General features: G+C 38.1%; 1 protein-coding gene across 2 annotated transcripts; it reads right to left on the bottom strand.

Moving 5' to 3' along the window:
* Window positions 1–1,482: 1,482 nt before the first annotated feature.
* LOC111321258 (paired amphipathic helix protein Sin3a) lies at window positions 1,483–20,800 on the bottom strand. Of its 2 annotated transcripts, none has more exons than XM_022924090.2 (35): window positions 20,643–20,800; window positions 18,392–18,634; window positions 17,870–17,933; window positions 15,707–15,769; window positions 14,861–14,967; window positions 13,878–14,073; window positions 13,273–13,395; window positions 12,526–12,579; window positions 12,358–12,444; window positions 12,007–12,042; window positions 11,873–11,905; window positions 11,603–11,701; window positions 11,120–11,201; window positions 10,835–10,923; window positions 10,459–10,548; window positions 10,202–10,320; window positions 9,709–10,023; window positions 9,534–9,555; window positions 9,357–9,427; window positions 9,013–9,099; window positions 8,646–8,726; window positions 8,155–8,242; window positions 7,774–7,869; window positions 6,742–6,944; window positions 6,196–6,245; window positions 5,844–5,884; window positions 5,526–5,588; window positions 5,117–5,300; window positions 4,856–4,962; window positions 4,478–4,660; window positions 4,269–4,352; window positions 3,725–3,819; window positions 3,256–3,372; window positions 2,749–2,899; window positions 1,483–2,303 (listed from the first exon to the last, which is right to left on the bottom strand). In XM_022924090.2, the coding sequence occupies exons 2-35, from the start codon at window positions 18,580–18,582 to the stop codon at window positions 2,031–2,033; spliced, it is 3,744 nt and encodes a 1,247-aa protein (XP_022779825.2). In that variant the 5' UTR covers window positions 18,583–18,634; window positions 20,643–20,800; the 3' UTR covers window positions 1,483–2,030. The 2 variants fall into 2 exon arrangements, with proteins under 2 accessions (XP_022779825.2, XP_022779826.2); XM_022924091.2 differs by having other exon boundaries at window positions 10,459–10,545; window positions 20,643–20,780.
* Between the last annotated feature and the right edge of the window lie 1,442 nt (window positions 20,801–22,242).

Genomic DNA, 22,242 nt, shown 5'->3' with positions numbered 1-22,242 from the left:
GCTCCGATTTCTTCGCTGTTATAGATATTTACAAATGGATGAAAAACTACAACGTTCAGCCCAAACCCCTCGAGTTTTCTATCAACTACTTTTATAAACTGTAAGTATCGCCGTCCCTAGAAACACGCTATCATCACGTGAGACCCCGAATCGCAAACCCGTTCACGTGATCCAAAATACCACCCACCCCCCCCCCCTTCCCACTGCTTTCAACGTTAGGCTGAAATCTGACAAAGCCGTCAGTCTGTTCGCATATCTCAAAGAAAGTTTCTACATTTCCTCTTAGTTTGGAACAAAATTGAGACGTCGTTGATTAGATTGCTTTAATTCGATATGTTAAATATCTGTAAAAGTGGGTCAGAGTCAAAGAATAAATTACCTGACCACGGCACTGGGATTCACATCACTCAACTAAGTCTAATAACAACACTGACTGCTGCTGCTGAGGCAGCTCATTGTGTACCCGACTACATTTGGAAATAACCAACCAAATCAAAGTCAGTTACTCTTCTATCTGCCTATGCTACAACTCGAATGGTATACAACCTTACATTTTCTTACTATTCTACCCGAAGTACATTTACCAGTCAAGTCTGTTCAGGCAATCACTCGGGTACATACGCCATGCAAGACTAGAAAAATGAGAACTGAAGGGATTAAGAACTCTGACTTATAAAATTAAGTGCAAGAGCACAATGGATGGTACCTTCTCCCTTCCTGTTGCTTTAGATTCCCTTCTAAAGAGAATTTGATATTATGTCGATACAACACCCTCCGACTCATGCGTTTCTCTATTCTCACTTCTTTTAGGACAATGTAGCGAAATTTTAGGCGTACAAGCGGCAGACGATAAATGCAGGCGCTAACATGTTTTAGTTATTTTCTATGGACAACTTCGATGTTGTCCACCTTTAGCGGTTTATCATTATCTTCTATATAGGAATCGCTACTACAGCGTGACACTCTCGAAGTTGTCCTTTCCAACTCAATCCAAACAAGTCACTAGTGTAACAAAAATCTTACTTGTCCAGATATGTCGGGTTTGCGGTTTTGGTGGCGGTCTTAAAGTGACAACAAGCCCTTAAAACCTACCACAACTGGCTTTAAGTTGGTACTACTCGATCGAGCACTACCGGAGCCGACTGCGAACAAATACTTTTAAAATGCAGGTATTTTGAAGATCTCTTTTTACGTCTTTAAATTGAAGTGGGGGGAGGAGGGGGGAGTGGAGGGGAGGTATTCACACCTCTCGTTTAAACTTAGCAACCACATGAAAAATAATTTTAAGGAGACAGGTCAGCTTCGTGAAAAGTTAAGCTTAAATCCTTCAGTTCTTCGTTTGTAGTCCGTTATCCTAACCATTCTCTTTCCTTTCTACCCTTCGAACTCCTTTGGTGTTTGTCATCAACGATGAACAATTATTTGACGTTTCATTGCGTTAAAAGGCAAGTTTCTATGACGCTAGAAGTGACTAAACCTTCCTAGGATTTATCAATAGTCATTTAATTCTACACACGAATTGAAACCTTTGACAAGGCAGGAGAGACAAGAGCCAGACTGAACAGTAACGTGATTTCCAGGTTTTGAAGCTATTACATATTAAGGGTGTTGTTAGAATCATCTAAGAAAAAGTGAACAGCATCGTCTCGCGCAGACCCGAGTGATTTCATTCCCTGCAACTGTTACCTTAATGATCTGTCTACGTGAATGTTGTATGTACAAAATAACTGTCGATAAGAAAAGGAAGACAACGGACGTCTCGATCAGAAGAAAGAATTGCAACAAGTTAGATAAGAAAAGCATCACTATGAACAAAAATTGAATTTACAATCCAACCGGGGTGGTTTTCTAAGACCAAAGCGAGCCAGATGTATCCCAGTGTGTGCAAAAAGTACTTAGCTTTAAGTGACACAAGCCACGTAATCTCATGACACTTCTTTCTCTCTCGTAACGCCATCCCTTGACTACAATACACTAGTTTACCTATAAAATCCGTTTAACAATAATCAACTGTACAGAACTGGACAGGTTTATGACGGGGCATTATGCTCGGTCTCTTTGTCTTCGTCTTTCTTTTCTTGCGCGTTCTTATCTTTTTCCCATTTCACGGAGTATTTGTTGTGTTTAATGGCGGCATCCGTGATACTCTCACAGGTTGTTGTGCAAGGATGAAGCCCATCCACTCGTCCCAGCAGCCAGTCATGACACCCGCTCTCCTGGTCGCTTGACACGTGATTCTTTACCCACTCGCTTAACCACGCCTGAAATCTGCAGTGAAGGCGGTTTGCCACTAGAGAATGACTCTGGAAAACAAACATGCAAAATACAGTCACTTCTAAGCTTCGATACTTTTCTCACCTTCTCTTTTTTCAAGCTAAAATAAACTGAAGTAAACAAACTATTGCGGAATATTTGAGGAATTGATCAAACACTAACTCAAACCTGCTAGTCAAATGCTTACAGGAATCACTGAAACTATTTCAGCACTACTGATAGTCCTTATTTCGATTCTCCTGGATTTTTGTGCTCAGTAACATTCCTGGGAGAACAACACTGGAAGCTTATAACAATAAACAATTAATCGCCACTCCTTTTTATCACAAGACGCTTGCAAAAGTTTCCAATGGATTCAAAAACTATACATGACTTCCATTTGAAAATTAAGATCCCAACTGGTTGACATCTATTACCCCTCGACCTCCATTTCCTCCTCAATTTGACACAAGACTGCACCACGCCTTCACTTACCTCTTTCGCTCGCTTCAGAGACTGTCGTCTGTACAAGTAATCTTCACTGCCTTTGACAAATCTAATCTTGTACGAGTTCAAGCTGAGTTTGCATTCCATAGAATTCTCAACATCCATTTCCTCGCCCTCATCATTTTCTTCTTCTTTCTCGCTGCAAAAAAAAAAAACATCAACACAACAAAAGTTGAAAACTATGAAACCACAAGCACGGAGTTGATATTTGTCTATAAGATTTTACTCTTCCTCGATCATCTCACGTCCAGAAAAAAAAAAACGTGGGCGGGTTAGGGATGGATGGTGTTCGCTTACTCAATTCCCAACCTCACCCCGACCCCTTCCCCCCATACCCCTTGCAAATTCGCCGATGGTTTCGTTAACACAAATAGAAGTCGTAGAAAAATTTCCACGAATGTTGAACTTATTTATTTTATCTGCCACTTCAATTACAGGTTAATTGAATCTTTGTTGCTTATTGTTTGTTTGGCCGATAAGCTTTTTCATACTAACCTGTTGTTTCCCTCACTTTCAGCATCATCAGTTGACGATCCATTATCATTCGTGGTTGATTCTTTCTCGGTACTTGGAGTAATCGAAGATTTCATCCGCGAGTTGGAACGAACCGTTCTGGAGAGAAAACAAAAACCGCATCACATTCAACCATCCACTCAATCTTGCTGAATTTTAGTGTATTATTACTGTCACAGTTGAGGTATTACACACGAAAAAGACCCTTGCACAATTTCTCACACCATCACTTCAGAGATGACTAACAGCTCAAAACTGTTCACGGTATTTAGCTGCATTAGTTGACCACTGATGCTTTAGGCTTCCAAGCGTATTGGCAACATAAGGAGGAAGACACTCCCCTCTACAATGACTAGCAAGAACTCCTACTCTAGCAAAACTTAGAGTTTCTCGTGTCTAGCCGAGAGAAGCCTAATCAAGACTTCTTCATCGAGACTGAAAGTATTCTAACCTTGGTAAAAATATGGGTTTGTTCTGTAAATGATCTTTAACTTCCGTGGAAACTTCCTCGCTGCCCACGAACTTTTCGACGTACTCATTCCATTTCTAGAGGAATGAAAAATACAGCTTAACTTAGCTAAAATACGTCGTAAAAAACCTGTCACCTCTTAAGAGACATTCTCATCTATAAAAACTTTACCATAGACCTATCGATAGAGCTATACCTTCGTTTATCTTCAACATATCGCTCTCCAGCCAACCTGTTAACTGGACTGATTCCGTGGCCCTCTTCCCGTAGAAATGGATAAATTTTCACGAGTTTTTGATCACTGTTCCAAGTCAAACAATTCAAAAGTATCCTGTAGGGGTCTCATCTCAACGTCTTTTCTGAGGATGATTTCAGACACATGCATGTAACACTCAACTTTCCGCATGCCTTGCTACACATTAGTTTCGATAACAGCCATTGGAACCGAGTGTCGGATTTAGTGTTGGATAAATAAAATCACCTTTACCCGCTCAAAATGCAGTGATACTCTTGTTATTGAACATACCTCTACTTCGACTGGATCTTCTGAATGAGAGTCCTCTGTATCCAGCAATTCAATACTCAGCCTGCAGATGTTCTTGTCTTTGTGCTGTTAAAATTAATCACAGTAAAACCATTAAAAAAATTGAAAAAAAAAAAAAAAAAAGTCAAAGCACTTAACCCTAAAACAACTAATAAATAAAGTTAATCCAAAGACTACATTTTCACACTTACAATGACAACTCTGTAACAGTTCTCATCCGATAGCAGTGACTCAGATCTCTTTTGATAGGCAGCTTCTGACACCGCACGGGTATGCTGAGTGGCCGAGCTACCACCAGTGGCAAGGTTACCTTGCTCCTGCTGGTATAGCTCAGTGACCTGGTTGCATGAATCGTCTGTAACAATGGTGTGCAGCTAAGAGAAAAAATTAAAATTACGTCACGTTTTTCACGGAGGAAGTTAATTTCAATTCTCACAAAGGTCTCTGCTGACTACATCAGTTATTGGGTTGGGTGCGTGTAAACTAGCTGGAATAGCAAAACGCCCTTCCATAAGTTCTATTGATGATATTCACGTTGACATTTCCTTGACTGCCAAATCATCACTCACCTGCCTAACTATGTTCTGAACTAATTTGTCCATAGTAAATGCGATGTAGGCGTGAACACCAAACATCTCACGACACGTATCCTCAAAGTTTGTAGAATCCATGTTTCCTAGAGCAAATAGGCATAAATTGCATCGTCAACACTCAATCGTCAGGTTTCCAAAAGAGAACAATAATACTATCAAGTACTTAACTTAGTAGGAAAAAAAAAAAAAAAAAAAAAAAAAAAAAGAAGGCAAGGAGCTAAAAGGGATTGCTCTTACCGTCCAGCAGGTTTCTTATCATGTCTAAAAACGCTGGATAATATTCCTCGAGGTCTATTTCGCTTGGTGCCTTCAGTCTCAGTGCAATGGCTGTGGCCTGTTTTCTTTGCTGCTTGTCACAAGCTTCACCTTCCGCTATCATGACAGACTGTTGATACATCTTCAGCAGTCGCTCACAGAGCATCTACACATGAACAATACAATTACATTTTAAATATAAACTATGGTGAACCCTAGCTCAAACAACCTTCAGTGAGAAGCACTAATTTGTCTCTCAAAAGGACGCTCACCAACAGGAAAGTATCATGAGGATTTCCAGTTGCACTCAGCGTTCCATAAAATAAAAAAATAATAATAATGATGAAAAGAAAAATATTTTTTGTAACTTGATTAACTTGTGTTTCTTTACCTGATGAAGTCTGAAGAGTAAGTACCAGTTGTTGTTTACGTATATTAAGTTATAAGCGTCATCCTGAAAGAAAAAGTTTATGGAATCATTAACAAGCGGATAGCCACAATAAAGACCCAATCTTCCACGAGTACCGGGGATGGCGAGCTACCACTCAAGTTTTGGATATTAATGATTTAACAGCACGTCAATGTTACATGACTCTGAGGAAGACACCAAAACTTGGAAAAGTTTTCAATAAGCAATCATTGAACTACTTATGACAAAACTCTTCGCGAACCTATCAAAAACAAAACAAAACAAAACAAAATAACTTACTGCTTCTGCCTCTGGTAAACCGTTAGTAAGTTCCGGTTTGCCTGAAACAAAGAGAAAAAGAATTAATGAAACTCAAGTAAATAAAAACAGTACGTGTAAAAATAATTTAAGTCATAAGGCGATACTCGCTTATTCTGCAGAGTCTACCGACGCGCTACACGTGGTAAAAGCAGATTGCACACGTCAAGGATAGTCCTTTTACCATTCATTTCGTTGTCTCCTTGGCAGCCGTATTTTTATCTAGATACACAAAGTGCTCTTTCCTCCCTACAACCAAACAAAGGCCACGAGCGACTATATTCATTACACGCATAGAATTGAGCGTGCACTCTTTAAGTTTCCAGTTTCTTACCAAGGCCGTTAAGTTCCTTAACTGAATCTTCATCATCACTTAGCTCACCCCTGAAACAAAACAGTCCTAACATAAGTATTCTCTTCTGTTTAGTTAGTAAACTGACTATAACTACACATACCAAAAGTAACACTTCATTTTATTAAAAGACTTTCTGATAGCTCTTGTGACTGACCCTTTACCACAATTAGCGACCAACATAAAATTTCACCTCAGGAAGAAAAAAATCTCCATGGCTACAAAGTACTTTAAATGCAACGCCGGTTCAGTTTACTAGTCCGCTTTCAATGGGTATCCTCTTAATTGTACTTGTATTTTTTTTTTTTTTTGTACCATAATCTACCCTTCATCGACGTAATGCGTGTCTCCACAGGTGATTGAGAAGGACATTAACAAGAGAAGTACACATTCAGGCGAGGGGGAGAGGGAGCTGTCTAGCAGGTTCTCCCTTGTTTCGTATCTGCTTCCCACATACGTTTCTCTCTTCTCCATAAGCACCTGATTTTCACTCTCCTTACTACGATTGGACTTTCTCTCCTTCCTTACCTTGGGGCGAAGAACAAGTCCGGTAAGAAACAGTGTAAGAGAATCTTGATCCTTGCTTTGTCTTCCTTGTGAATACTCGTCTGTCTCTTCATGTGATGAACAATCAGACCAGCCGAATCATCCAGAATAGACTTGTCCTGGTAAGTGTAAACCAAGTGAGGCCCTCCAGCATCTCCATTACCTTCGGCAGCTTGCTCTTGTCTCTGAAATGCAGAACAAACTTGATTTGAGCACTTCTGAGATGGCATTCATCTGCAACACCGCTCAAAAGGAGTTCCCTTTATGGAATAGTATAGTGCACAAAACTAAGAAATCCCTTACGAGATAAATTCTTGGTATAAACAAAAACAAAATGCGCGAAAAAAGGAAAGATGACAAAGAATGTTGAAGATCTCTGCCCACTTGAAACGATGCACAAAATTTTTCACGTAACAAAAACTAATGACGTATATCCCTGAGGAGATTTTTGTACCAAAACATGAAGAAACTAAAATATATATTACACAATTACATTCTATGTTGCTGTGCATCTCTTCAGTTATATATCACTGAGGAAAAAATGCATTAAAAGAAAAAGTAGCCAGTTGGAAGTGTATCACAGCACTTGTCATATAAATTATTCTAACATTTTAGTTCATTCTAGTATGTACGATCTTTTGATAAACAACCACATTATTCACGAAAAATTTGATCGAAGCAGGTAATTTTCTAGTCTATTATTTTTGCTCTAACTTTCAAATGACATTCTTCGCATCTCTAAATATTTCATTGTAATTTAATGTTTGTTCGGCAGCTTGCTCTTGTCTCTGAAATACAGAAAAACTTGAGTTGAGCACTTTTGAGATGGCATTCATCTGCAGCACCACTCAAAAGGAGTTCCCTTTATGGAATAGTATAGTGCACAAAACTAAGAAATCCCTTACGAGATAAATGGTTTTGCTTTTAACATATTCTGTTAAACACTACTGATAGAAAGATGTTCTAATGCACATAGGTGTTCACAACATAATTTATTACAGTTTTATAACATACCTCGTCATAAATAGTCTCAATCTCATTAATCAAGCTTTTCGATCTCATGGCCTTCAAGTCATTTTGCTTAAAAGTGATCCCTTGATGGTCCAAGGACTGGAAAAGTAATTTTAGCCGCAAGTTAATTATATGCGAAAAAAGTTTATACCAGTATCACAAATTTTGGAGAGCAAAATAAAAATATTGAAGGGGAGACAAAAAAATCAAGTGGCAATGCTTGGCACTAACAATTTCGGTTTGCAACAATTTGCAACAATTTCGGTTTGTTTACTAGCCAAACTGGCTGGTGGAAATCGAAAACCACACTGAATTTCTACTACTCTGTGGCTAGTTGGCTACCATTAGCGTTGAGCCCCGAGTGGAAGTAAGACTATCATTTACCTTTAGGTAATACTTTTCATTCTGATCTCGCCATATTTTATTAAACTGCCTTTGAGATTCTCTCCACTCTTCTTCTTTAGTTTTTAACCTAAAGAAGAAAATTTATTTCAAAGTAATTACTTTTGTTGAGAGAATTTTCCTCTTAGTGACACAAGCACAGTCTGAATGAGAAATGTATCAAGTGCACCTAAGAACCTGCAGCTGTATGTCTGTCCAACTACCAGTTTGAAAGCTCTAACACTAAAATATGGAAAAAATTGTGCTAGCTGATGATTTAACTCTGTTCTGGAGTAAAACATACTGTGTACTGCAAAGGTTTGAAAGTCAATCTAAATCTTTTGCACAATATAGACTGAGGATGGCAGGTTTTCAACCTGGTGATTATGGGAGTGATGAGATATTTCATTACTTTTATATGCACACACAAGTCTTTGTAAAGAAGGTACCAGCAGCATTCTCTGTCTCAAAAATAGGAAAATAAATTTCCTCACCTCTTAAGTACCAGTGGCACAGCCACTGCAGGTGTTTTCTTCAAACCATCAATGATATCAGGAGCTTTGTCACCGTATATCCTGATTAAAAGATCAACAATGATGTTACGTCTAACTAAATGATGGGGCAACATATTTTCACTAAATGTTAAACAAATAAATTATTTTCAATATTCCAACTGCTCCTTAATGTTATGCTGATTGCACTTCAATACATTTGGACTGAAATCATTTTCAGTATTAGGATAAGATGGACTCACAAACAACAGTATGGTTGAAGTAGTTAGCCACAAAGAATTCAAGACCCTGAGTAGGGTTTTGCAACCTCATAAAAATACCATGTTTATGACAAGATAGATGATTGTACCTCTGGATGGCCTTTCTGTGAATGAACTCAGATGTTCCTCCTATGCAGCTATCTAGACGAAATTTTGCCTGCTCTTCAGCAGGCATTCTGAAACAAAGAATGGCAACAAGACTTTAACAAAACAAAGACGATGTCAAGCTTCCTTAACATGAAACTGCAGACTTGCAACTTCTATGAAGCATCTAAGCAAAGGAACCTTACCTATGTAACTACATAAGTAATTAAAGTAATGAATGAAACATGCATCATCATCTGCTTGAAAAGGACTTCTCTTTACTTACACTGTATGTCCTACATTTAGCAATATTAAGACTTCTGTGCATGTACATGTAAATACTACATACCTCTGGAGTTTTTTCTGTATGGCTTCTAAAACACGAATGGTTGAAAGATTGGATTCTAACACAACATCCAACTGAAAACAAACAATATTTTCCCAAATTGGTATTAAAATGAAAATGGTTTTCTAGACTAAAACAAAATGTAAAAAATATAAGATTAAAAAAAGTTTGCAAACCAACCTCAAATCGTTCATCCTCACACCTACAGATAAAAAGAAGAAAAATGGAGATTAAAAACATATCCCTAACATGAAAGAATAAAAGTGGCTCATACTGTAGATACTTTGCAACTTTAAAACTGCAAACCAAAACCATGTTTAAAAAATAAGTTCAGACTTTTGATCATTTGTATTACCTAAAAATGTACTCTTCATATTGGGTTTTTCTTGTTCCTGGAAAGGGAGTGTCTTCCGACCATGATGGAAAGGACACCCAGGTGTCATTGAGGACTTCTCTACACAAAGCAGTACGCCCACTACATTTTGGCTGTGTATAGCTCTTAGGAAGTGCCCTATAACTTGTTCCGTATCTCTTGCAAGAGGAATAATCTATCTCAAGATGATGCAGTTCTCCTGAGGTTCGTTCTTTGACATTAGCCATACTCTCCATAGGAGAGGAGTCTTTGTAGCCTAGGAATTCCTTGAACCATTGAAACAGCTCTGGGTATTTTCTGTGAGGGAATAAGATTACCAATCAATACAACATACAGTAATAGTTGGAAGAAGGGAGCTTAAAATATTACATATTTCCCTGCAATCTATTATGAAAATATCATGAGAATGCTGACAACAATTGAGTTAACACATCTAAAAAATATTATAGGGGATAGTTAGTTGATTAGAGCTTACCCCAAGAAGCTTGATGCTAGTTGAACCAGTTCTGATCGAGATATAACTTCTTGATTGAACAATACAAGACATCGCAAGAAGTTGTTATAGAGCTCAGGATTTTTGAGAGCTTTCCTCACCTAGACAGGAATAGAAAGAAAATAACATGTTCCAAGGTTTATGCAGGAAGAACATAAAGATACATTTAAAAGTGTCACATTCCAGGGCAGTGAAATTATACTGTGTTATGAAAGCAAGTATTCAATCCATTTAAATACCTTTTCAAAAAATGCAAATTCAGAAAAGGTGCCATGTTTCTGTGCTTCATCCAGAGGCACATCTTTGATAGCACTTCTTGATTTCTTCTGCTGAAAGGACAAAATCAGTACAAAAATAAATACGTGATGCCAATCCACATTACTTTTTTTGTGTTGTTTGCTGTTGATTACCTTGAATAATTAACCATTACCAAAACCTCCTGTCCAGCACCACTTTTAAGTTGGCATAATTATCATGTTTTAAAGAAAAAAACACTGTTGGCTATCATGTTTCACAGCAGCCAATCACCACAACCAAAAAAACAGACAGACAAACAAACAAACAAAATCAAGTCGCTTGAATTATTATGAAAAAGATTATACAAACTACTCCTACCTTTGCCTGAGGGTGTGTTGGGGAAGAGGAGACACTGTTTGAATTTCTTCTGATCTGGTGTATCATACGCTTTGAAGAATTTGACCCACCTGTAAAAACAAGGGACATTTTTCAATGAATTGTTCTGTCTTGGGCCCCTACCCATATCATACAACTTTGTCTAAAAAATTCTTCATGCAAATGAACATTTTCAGACATACCTGCAAGAAGAAATATCAATCACAGCAATACTCCTTTTAAGCAAGAGGACACACTACATATTTTTACCACTGGATGATAACTTACCAGCTGGCTTCTTTGTGGGAGGTACATACTCATTCCTTGCAGCTGTCAGGTGAGCTGGCAACCTGTTTGCTGCTAATAAACCCTAAAAAACAAACCATGAAACAACATTTACAGCTGTTAATTCACACTTAATAATGAATATGTGACCAATATTCACAAACTGTGGAACCTCTCTTACATGTATGTGTCAATGAGACCCTTCTGTGTAAGACACAAGGTTTGGTCCCAGCTACAAATAAGTTCCTAAAGCTTTGAATATGGCTTTATGTCACTGCAATGCATAATGGAAGTTCCACAGAAGACAACATAGTATTTCATGTGGCAAAAGTTCTCTTAACTTTGATACAAGGCAAAGGATGACAGTCTGGCAGATATCATGTCCGAGTGAATATTTCTGATGAATGGTCCAATACACAAATAACTCTCAAAAAGGATAGCTATTTATAATCAGAAAAGAAACATATAGCAAGACATGTAACCAACCCCAGACATTGCAGCGCCATTGGCATCAGGAAGAAACTGGCTGAATTCTTGAAGCAAATCTTCTTGATTTTGAAAAAGCTTGGCAACTTGGTGATACACCTGTGGATGTGAAAATAATGAAGTGAGAAACGAATGATGCAAGCACCTAAATGAAAAAAAAAACTGTGATAAGTTTAAACCTCATTCTACCCATTACAATAACAGTAAAGGCAATTCCAATTCAAAAACAAATGGAAGTTTTTAAACAATATAAATATAACTATACTGTACCTCACTAGCAAGTTTTGCTTCTCTTGTGTAGATCTAACCAAGAATATAAGTACTGTTAGATACACAAAAATTAATAACACTGAAATGAAATAAGAACTTAAATTGTCCAGGAAGCTGAAATTGCATGGACTTACCTCTTGTTCAGATAGAGGAGTTCCTTGCATGGCAGCCTGCAAATTTGATTCAAGAACAAAATTCAATTAGAAAAGAAAAAAGCAAAAACAATGCCACATACTACTTTCAAAAAAGTAAAATAATCAACTGATGTCCAATGCAGAGCATCAAATGTACAAGTCTGGTCTTTTTGTCTCCATCAACAAAAGTACTCCATGCAACATACAGCAAATTGCTTCTGTAACCTGACCAACTGGCTTTTCCTCTAGCATGTCCCAACCTTTTAAGTTTTGCAGCCAAACAAGAGCCTAACTTGTGAGCTGCACAAAATGTGGCAAAGCACCAGTTACTTAAACTGAATGCCATTTTACCTCTTTTATGTTTTTCTGTTCCTTTTGATATGTGTGAAGAATTTCCAAAAAGGCCTTGTAGATATCTGGCTGTCCTTGAAACCGGTTCTATTGCAAAAGAAACAGATTTTTGTCAATAATCTGAAGAAATTACTTGCACCATACTTCAAAAAAGGGAGAAGTCTTCACCTTTATTTTATTCACATAATTTATGGCATGGTTAAATTCCACTGGTTGCTGACCCTGAGTTATAAAAAGAAAAAAATTCAGCAAGAAGCTATTTACACTGTAATGATAAATGTATTGAAAAATTATTACCTCAAAGTCTAAGTTTTTATTATGAGCTTTGTGTTACTGTAGTCACAGGTAAACCATTGTTGCATTTAAAACTCTGAAAGCTTACTGGGTTATCTCAAAGAAAATGCTGAAGGTCAATTCTATTTAAAGTCCCTATGACACCTATTTTTCTTAGCATTAAATTATAAAAATAGAAGTATGTAGAGGGTGTCTGGTAAGATTTGTGGGCAATTCTAATGTGTCTGTTATTTTACGAGGCGATAAAATCCAAAATTGTATCGAACTTAGGCTCCCCGTATCTCTTTGGCTGAGTTAAAGAGTACTGGAACCCGTGGCGTAACGGTAGTAACGCCAAGTTTATCAAAGAAGCAAAGTGAGCGTGGAAGCTACTGTTTACAATCTTTTTAGCCAAAAAATGCCCTTTCAATATGTAGTTTGGGGTTTTTCGAATACCCCTGACTCGTTGAAGAATATTTCTCTCCACAAGATTCCCAGTCCCTCTTTTCTCTGCCAGACATTTTATCTGTAGATTATAGAGCTTGATAAAAAATTCAGAAAGGGGCAAAATACCACAAATGTTGCAAAAATATAAAGTACTAAGCTGTTTACATAAGTGTGTCTGTGACAGCAGTAATGTACCTGTCCTTGTTGAGCTGTTGGTGACTGGAGAGGCTGCTGATGTTGCTGCTGCTGCTGCTGTTGCTGCTGCTTCTGCTGTGACTGCTGCTGTTGTTGTCCTTGTTGTGCACCTGACTGATGTACCTGTAATAAAACAAACATCAATGTTTAGAAGGACTAGCTACTGCACTTATCTGTCCTGTGGCCCAATACGTATATCGTGAACCATGCAAGGTTAAAGGTACTCCGAACAACATGTTGCTTTTCAAAAACTTGTCAATGAATGTTTGATGAATGAAAAGAGTTGAATACCAACTGAAAGTTAATTTCAAATAATTCTGAACCCATTTGGAGGAAAAATGTGTTACTGGCCAAGTCTAAGGTATGCATTCCTGACCCAGCCAGATGGGCCTTGTTTACGTAGCCAATCAAGTCAAATTATTTCATTCACCTGGTACCCCTTGGAGAGCCAGCCATACAACAACAATGCATTAATCTCAGGTACAACCCTTTCACAAAATGCCTCACCTCAATAGACTTCTCCTATCATTCTGAAATAAAATGCAAACCCAGAAACATGCTTCTCTTATTTTGAAATAAAACAAAACCCCAGCAATCTCACTTACTGGTTGCTGAGCTGGTTGGATGAGTGTGGTGATCTGAGACTGTCCATTGGGTGCTGTCACTGACACAAGGCCAGGATCACTAGCATGAACCTCAATCTTGTACCCAGGTGGAAGGAATGTATTGAACCCTACAATTAGTTCTGGATGTCCCTTGAACAGAGATGAGACACGGCTGATAACACCTGGTGTATCAATACTGGGGAGAAAAAAAAAAAAGAGAAAAAAAATCATGGATGGAATCACTATTTATCAAAAGTTACAAAGTTTTTACTGGACCATTAATCCTTTGACCCCTCCCCTCGGGTATCTTAATTCTCCTTACACAGCCCTCAATCAAACTTTAAGACTTTGATTGTTTGAAAAGTTCTCCTTGTCAGCACCTTAGAAAATGTACTGATAACAGTATGGAGAATATGTAGACTGACATCACTGTGTAAAGCATTACCATTTGCACACTTTTGACTGCATTATGAGCACTCCAAGGTATGACCATTTTGGTCAACATAGCGAGTAAAAAACGATAAGCAACACAAAAAGCAAAGAAAGTTCCCAGTTCAGCAGTCATACAGCAACAAGGCTCGACACTAACGGTAGCCCACTAGCCACAGACTAGTAGAAATTCAGTTTTGGCTAGTGGTTTTCAATTTCCACAAGCCAGTTTGGCTAGTAAACAAAGGGAAACTAGCCACTTGGCTAGTAAGTTGAAAAGTTAGTGTCGAGCCCTGCAGCAAGCCATACTTTTCTTTAATTTTTGATATCTATGAAATAAAGTTCTGATCAAAAAGCCTGGTTCCTCATAGATAGGTGTAGTTTCCTCCTTCCAACACCATTGTCTGAGTAGTTTTGTTTTGCCTACCACAGCATAGTCGCTAAAAAGCATTCTCCAAATGGTGACTTGAAGAGATGTTGGGCTTAAAGCTCCAAGCATCACTACACAAGCAAACAAAAATAAGTAGTGTTAACAGCAAATATATACACAATACCTTTGGGATTTAAACTCTTTCATAATATCTAAGAAGTCATTATACACTTGAGGCTGGTTCCCAAACTGAAGTTTGACTTGATCTAAGTACGACAAGGCATCCTCAACCTTAAAAAAGATCAAAAATCAAAACAAAACTTCAATACCTAAGTCGTTTCAGCATCTTAAATAGCATGGTGTTAGACTTAATAACATGTAAACTTTACAGTTGCTGTTGAAAGGCACAGTACTTAACCTGAAAGGTAGTACAACTAAATATAGAGGGAAACTTGAAAAATTCTGCAGAGGCAATGGAGGTGCTACAGCTACAAGTGAAAATCCACAAAAGTTTTCAATCTATTATTTGCATAAATCATTTGAAACACTATTGCTGGGAAAGTCACTTTTTTACTTAAACGAATCTTTATTATCTGTCCTCAAAGTTAAAACTGCTGCAATGGTTAAACCAGATAACACCCTGTGCACATGTCACAAACAAGGAAGAGGCAAGGGAAAATTGAATAAAAATTGTACACAGGGGTTTCATTAAGGGCGGGGCACTCACAAAATTAACCAGTTGTGAGGATGGTTTTGCCCAATTGGTTCTACAATCTGGAGGAAAGTTTATCTTAAAAGAAGTTCAGTTCAATTATGTTGCCCGCCTGTGAAAACTAGTTGCCCTTCTGCTGAAAACATTAATGAAACCACTGTATGCATGTAGCCAATAACACTGGACAGCAAATGAGACAGACCTTCATAAAAATATCATGCAGCATTTGCTTTATAATCATATTACATATATCATTTATAATCAAAATGAGCATTTTTAATAATGTTAAAAAAAAACAATAGTTGTTTTATGCCACACCTTTAATCGTTGAAACTGTTGTTGTTGTTGACCTTGAGCTTGTGCGTGCACCTGAACTTGGCCCTGAAAAAGAATTAACACCATTAATGAGTTATTTTTTATCTAACTTGATGTCCACTGTTCAGTGTTGTCATTAGGAGCCAGTGGGTGGCGGAAACCTGCTCGCTGTCAGGCCATTTTGCACTGCCTCCTTTGTGACCAGAAATTTTGTAATATTGAGATTTGTCTTTCCAAGAAAACTGTTTTTGGAAATCCAAGGCTTACTTTAGTGATCATTCTTTTGTATATATCTGATGTCATGGAAGAAGGAAAAAACTAAAAACCTGTACAGGAACTTCTGTGCAAAAGCTATAAGTGGTGTTGACAGTTTACTGGAGTAATATAAATGCATGACCGTCATGAAGCACAAAACCATCGCAATTCACATGTGCATTGATGTTTCGAAAATCAAAAATGATGGCCTGCGAAGAAAGCGATCTCTTCGCGATTCCTTGTCAAGTCAATCGAAGAAGACAAAATCTAGCAAAAAAGTGAGCCACCACAATAAGAGGTAGTTTCAATCGCTATCAAATATTATAATTACGAAGCTCCTGAAGCATTTAATACCATAGATAAACTGGCCTCATTTGTTAAAATACAGTGGAAAATTATTGCTGATCCACTACATACTTTCAAAAGAGCTTTCAGAGGGTTGGAGAGGTAAGTGTCTATAAAGATCTTTTTCACCTTGCTGAAAGTTGTGTCCATTCAACTCTTAAGATTTCAAAGGCAGGAAGATTTTACTCTGTCATAAACATGTAGCGTTAGATAATTTAACTTCTCATAGGAAGATGTTCTTTCTAGTTCAGGACAGACAGACTTTAACTGCTTTTGTAGAATCGCAGAATAGAACATAATTTACGTTATTCAACAGAGACATTACAACAGTTTTGAAGGAAAATTTTGTTCTTTTGTTTACAATTTCAACAGAGACATGCAAATTTCTGCGATTTAAAATGTCGTTCCAACCATACACGTGGCTGTCAAAGTTGCCGCAAGATTGTTTTTTTTAAAGGATTTTGCAACGTTAGAAATGCTCACCAAATATGGACCTTTTGGAATACTTGTCATCAAACCCCTCAGACAATCCTAATTAAAAAATAAAGGCCAAGTGTTCCGTGATTTTGCAAACCTTGCGGCATTTGGCGGGTGATTTCCAGATGTTTATCAGTTGTGATGTTTAGAGATGAGAGGAAATACTTTGATGAATGAAACATACCCTTATTTGAAATAGAAACGTGAAGCTTGCGTCCAGAGGGTTTTTATAGCAAAAAAACAGGGAAATTGAATTTAACATCAATGTCTAAAAATGCTACTCAAACATGCCCCAGAATGCTGGAAAACGCATCTCAGAAAGTTTCAAATTTCAAATTTTTCCAGAACATGCCCCCAGACCCCCCTAGAGGAGTGTGTTGCGCAGCCACCTACTCCATTCAGATCAGACGCCTATTACATTTTCTAGTGACAACCCTGCACTGTTGGCAAGGTAACATATATACTTTCCATAGTCAGGAAAGCTCCTTTGCAGTCCCAGAACTCTCAATTTTTTTTCATTACAGAGTAAATTCTGGATCCCACAAAATGTGAATGAATTTATTTAAGCTAGCATGATGAAAAAGTCTCCTAGTATAATAACTCCAAAGAAAAACTAGGACATAAGCAACAACATTGGTTGAATTTTCCCTAAGGGGCCACTTTCACTTATATGATGCCCTGTGACTCTGCCACTACAATCACAGATAGTTTCTCTTTGAAGGTATCACAGAAGGGTAAAATGGAAAACAGTAGCAGGCATGAAATGTCACATGAACAAAATTGCAGCACACACAACCATTCCAGTTCAAAAAAGCAGGCATATTCATTTATTCTCACACTAACACTTTAAAGCCATTTGAGTCAAAACAATTAAACTCCAATTCATTTAAATAACAGCAGATTTCTCTACTGGAAAACAATTTTTTTCTTTTCATTTCAGATGAAACAAACTGTCAACAATACATGCACATCAACTTTGTAAAGACAATTTCAACTGAAAAAAACCTACAAAAATCCAAAGTAAATCAAGAACAGCAGTGACGACAGCAATAAATAACAACAGAAGGCACAGCTCTACATGTAACTCACTTGGTGATGACCAGATGCTGGATTTTGAACATGAGGATGTGACTGGGGAGTCTGTGCCTGAACTCTGAAAAATCAAAGCAGTTTTATCAAACTTCCCTTATGCTTAAAAAGCAAGGTAAACCCTCAACCAAGTCTTTCAAATCACATTAATGACTGGTGGTACTTTGGGCTCATTTGACATATTTGCTCATTTAACAATCCCACAGGCTAAAACAAATTGTGTCCTAACATCATTATTTTGATCCTCAAAATCTTGCCATTCACCACATTGAGCAAATCAAATTTTGTCAGGGCTGACAGCATGATAATGAAAAGTTTAGATTTAAAAAGGACACTTTAACAACTGGTCCTTGGGGAAAGTCTGCACAGTCATTACACTACCAAGTAGGTTGTGCATCAGAAAGCAGAGATTGGAGGTTCCATCTGCAATATTTTGAATCAAAGTAACCACTTAACATGTCCAAATGAAATTGTATAGGATCTAAGGTCACTCTCTGACCAAACTGCAATGAAAACACTTACTGGAATCCAGGAGCACCTGCCATCTGTGCAGCTGCAGGGAACTGCGCTAACCCACTTAATCCATCTTGCTGGAGCTGCTCAGAATAGGTTGTCATGCCGACTGGGGCTGGGGCAAGAACAGGAGGGGGACGGAAACTCTGCCTGTTTTGACCATATGCACTGTCGTGGTCTTCAGGACGCACCCTCTTCATGTCTTGCACCACAGCCTCATTCAAGCAGTCTTCTCTAGCTCAAGCCTGATACCTAGGAAAACAAAAAGATGATACTGTAAAGTACAAAAATAAACTTATTTCCTTATAGACACTCTTTCTCCTATTTATTACTTCTTATTTCAACACAGCAACAAACTGACCCCAATCTTGTTAATTGGTCTTGGAAAATAACATCCAAAATCAACAAATGTTAATTTTTTTGAGCCTGCAGTCTAAAGGACATATGTCACCTGAGGTCCACGATCTAGCACCTCACAAATAACATATTGCAAAGTTAACTAAAATTTATCTTTTTTCAAGTAACTGTGACACTGGCACTGGATAGACTTGTGATTCCAAGATAAACTTGTGAAAGTCACTGCCATCACCCTCAGATTCCACCTTGTAACTGTGCACACACAAGCATGTTATTAAACATTTTTACAGCACCTACTGTCACATACAAAAATCAGAAATACCAACTAATTTTACAGTAAGTAGTTGAAGAGACTAAAAACCAAAAATAGACAAAGAGGTTGTTGCAGTAATTATCTCTGTCAACTTGTGGAAGTAATCAAACATGTACCATACAGCCGAGCAGTGTAGATAGATATACAATTGAAGATAAAATTCTTAGATCTTCATTTGATAAGAACGTTTACAAATTGCATCACCTCCTCAACACAAAGAAATCACATAAAAAATTTCACCATAAATTTATCCAGGTTAAGCTCCGATTAAAAAAAATCTCTGAACGGTTTACAGCAAACTCATCAATCCTCGTGAAACCCATAGGTTGATTTCTTCTCGCCAAGAATCACCGTGTTACACAATTACAAAACCCAACATTTCGTTGTATCGCTAACAACGATCTTTCTAAAAAAAAATAAGTGTCTCAACTAAGGATGTTAATCACAGTGTCTTCGGCAAACCAATGTTATGACACTGCTCAAGGCGAAGTGTAAACTTTATTTACAACAGATCATGACGACATATCAATTCGACGAAAACAATTGGTTCTGATAACCGAACGCCTAAATCAAAACAAGAAGTATACACAGGCTTGTTGAAGCGATCTCGCTTCTCGAGCCATATAGAGCACGAAAGCAAAGGCTTTTCTCCAGTCACATAACGAAGAAGAACGAACAATGAATAAGGCTACCAATTCTTTTCATCAAATGTTCAGTGTAAATACACTAGTAATTGGGCTATGCGATGGTGGTAAGCAAGATTTCTACAACGAAAAGGCGAGTGACAATAGATCTTCGAAATGAATCAAAGAACATAACAAGCATTCTCACGACGTGAACAATATCAATAGGCATATGAAGACAAAGTCTTGAAAATAGTGGAAAATTAGTTGACACGAGTGAAAACTTACCCCGTCGTACACCCGCACAGGATTTCAACTTCCGACTGAGGAAACTCGAGATTTTAACACAGAAGACAACACAAAACCAGAGAAAAATAATGGATGGAAAAGCGTTCTTCCTCGGCAAGTATGACATAGCAACACAAGCTTTTAGTGATCGTTCAAGTAACGTACTATGCTGATTACGTCGGCGCGAAACTACAAATCCACAATATGCACCACGACAGGAAATGGAATTCAGAGCTTCAACAAGATCAGGGTCCTTGCAATTTTCTTTGCATTTTTAAGTGTTTTGAAGGCAAAAAAATTGCAAAACCAAGGCTATTATAACTTCCTGAATGAATATAAGAGGGAAACATATTACTGCTGTCACGATACAACGCAAAATGAACCGAAATTCTTTTCCATCCATGTAATAAATATACAGCACACTCCCACACGTCCAAGTCGTAAACATTGATGTTTGTGCCCTCTTGGTAAAAGTTCTTTCACCTAGGTAGGTCTTAAATTGGATGCATGTGTTCTCCTTCAGTCGGACAAAAGGTGGAAAACGACAAAAATCAGTTTATGGGCTGTCATCATCCACAAACTGTCATACACAGACACAATAACAGAGTATCGAACGGTAAACGACATCGTCCTAGAGCTCTAACTAAGTTCATGATCAAAATATAGCCCTAAAACTTACAGTGAATAGTATCCCTGGCCCTGACGAAGATATCGTTCCTTCCTGACCCAAGGATGGTGAATATTTTTGAAGATTCTGCAGAAGGATATTCGATAAAAAATATTCCCTTGATTTTGCTAAAGCTCGCAAGCGAACAGTCCGCGAGCGGTTGACGTCACGCACTCTAGAAGAGAAGCCAATCAGATAATGTTATTTTGGATTCAAAATATTCCCGCCGATGTGACATGTGACTTTCAATGGCCCACCCCCTTTTGCCCTTTTTGGGCACTTCCGGTTATTTGCTTCCTGTTTATCTCCACCTCTATTTCCACTTCCTCTAGCGCGACTAGAAATATCGTTTTCACACGACCTATTATGACAGCTTTTTACCTTTCAGAGTGCCAAGGCATTCATGGTTATTTTTTCTGCTAAAAGATTTCCACACAGTTGAAGAGTGCACTACTTTAGACTCAGGAATGACCCTATCATGGAGTGGTAGAAAACCCAGTGTCTAATCACAGGTCTAGTGCTGAGATGATTGCTCTCAAATAACCACTGATGGACACAGGGCAAACTGAGATCTGTTTTTTTTACGTTCTTTAAATCCCTCACCACCAGTTAAATCAGGAAAATCCCTGCAACGTTTCAAAATTAATTGTGCATTGCACTGTGTTTGGGAAAGAAAACTATCTGAAACACTTTGGGTGGGGTCAGACCACCTTTGGGTGACTCATCAAAATCATACTTATCCAGGGCATCAACATCATTTGATCATTCTAATATGGTGATACATCTCACATCAATATATGTTATTCACCAGTCGGAAGGTCCGTATTGGGAAAAACTGTGCCCGAGGTCTTGGATACCGCCCGAGGCCGTAGGCCGTAGGCCTCGGGCGGTACTCAAAACAGAGGGCACAGTTTTTCCACATACGGACCGACCTATGCTGGTGAATAACATTTTTATTTTTCTCTAAACACAACAAAATGATTGCCAAAAGAATCTGAATGATTTAGGGCTACAATTACGAGTTTAATTACGGGAAAATCCTCCATAACCTTAACAATTTGTTAGCGAGTGGATGACAAAGAATACAGACGTATATGTGCACGATCCTTCGCAGTAAAGCACTATTTGAGCAATAGTGAAAATCAGACCTGAAAAAAATTCAGGCCTGTACGGGACTCGAACCACTGACCTCTGCGATACTAGTGCAGTGCTCTACCAATTGAGCTAACAAGCCAACTGAGAGCAGGCCATCAAATTAATTCGACATGAACCCGTAGATGATAAATCAAACAATAACAAACATATGAAACATACAGACGTTATTCAAATTAAAGAGAAAGCTTTCACCGAAATATTTTTAATTTGTAACTGTAACTGAAAAGGCTTCCGAGCAAACTTCGGAAACATTTTTTGACAAGCAACTGTCACTATGTGACACCTGCCAATTGAAGAAGAAAAAAAGTGTACTCTTTCGAATAAAGAAACAGTACTGGTGGGCTGTTCCGAAAACGAGGAGTGCGGAGTGCGGAGATTTAATTTTTTTTTTTAGACTCCGCACTCCGCACTCCGCACTCCGCACTCCGCACTCCGCACTCCGCACTCCGCACTCCGC

Source organism: Stylophora pistillata, chromosome 1 (genome assembly GCF_964205215.1).
Source record: "Stylophora pistillata chromosome 1, jaStyPist1.2, whole genome shotgun sequence".
Classification (NCBI taxonomy): domain Eukaryota; kingdom Metazoa; phylum Cnidaria; class Anthozoa; order Scleractinia; family Pocilloporidae; genus Stylophora; species Stylophora pistillata.
This window is presented reverse-complemented; position numbering and strand designations above follow the sequence as displayed.

Excerpts from the sequence above, each read along its gene's own strand:
- LOC111321258 (XM_022924090.2), bottom strand. The coding sequence starts at position 18,582 with ATGAAGAGGGTGCGTCCTGAAGACCACGACAGTGCATATGGTCAAAAC. Across the intron at positions 9,100-9,356 it reads ATACAGAAAAAACTCCAGAG|AATGCCTGCTGAAGAGCAGG; the intron begins GTATGTAGTATT and ends TCTTTGTTTCAG. Across the intron at positions 3,820-4,268 it reads AAGATCCAGTCGAAGTAGAG|AAATGGAATGAGTACGTCGA; the intron begins GTATGTTCAATA and ends TCATTCCTCTAG.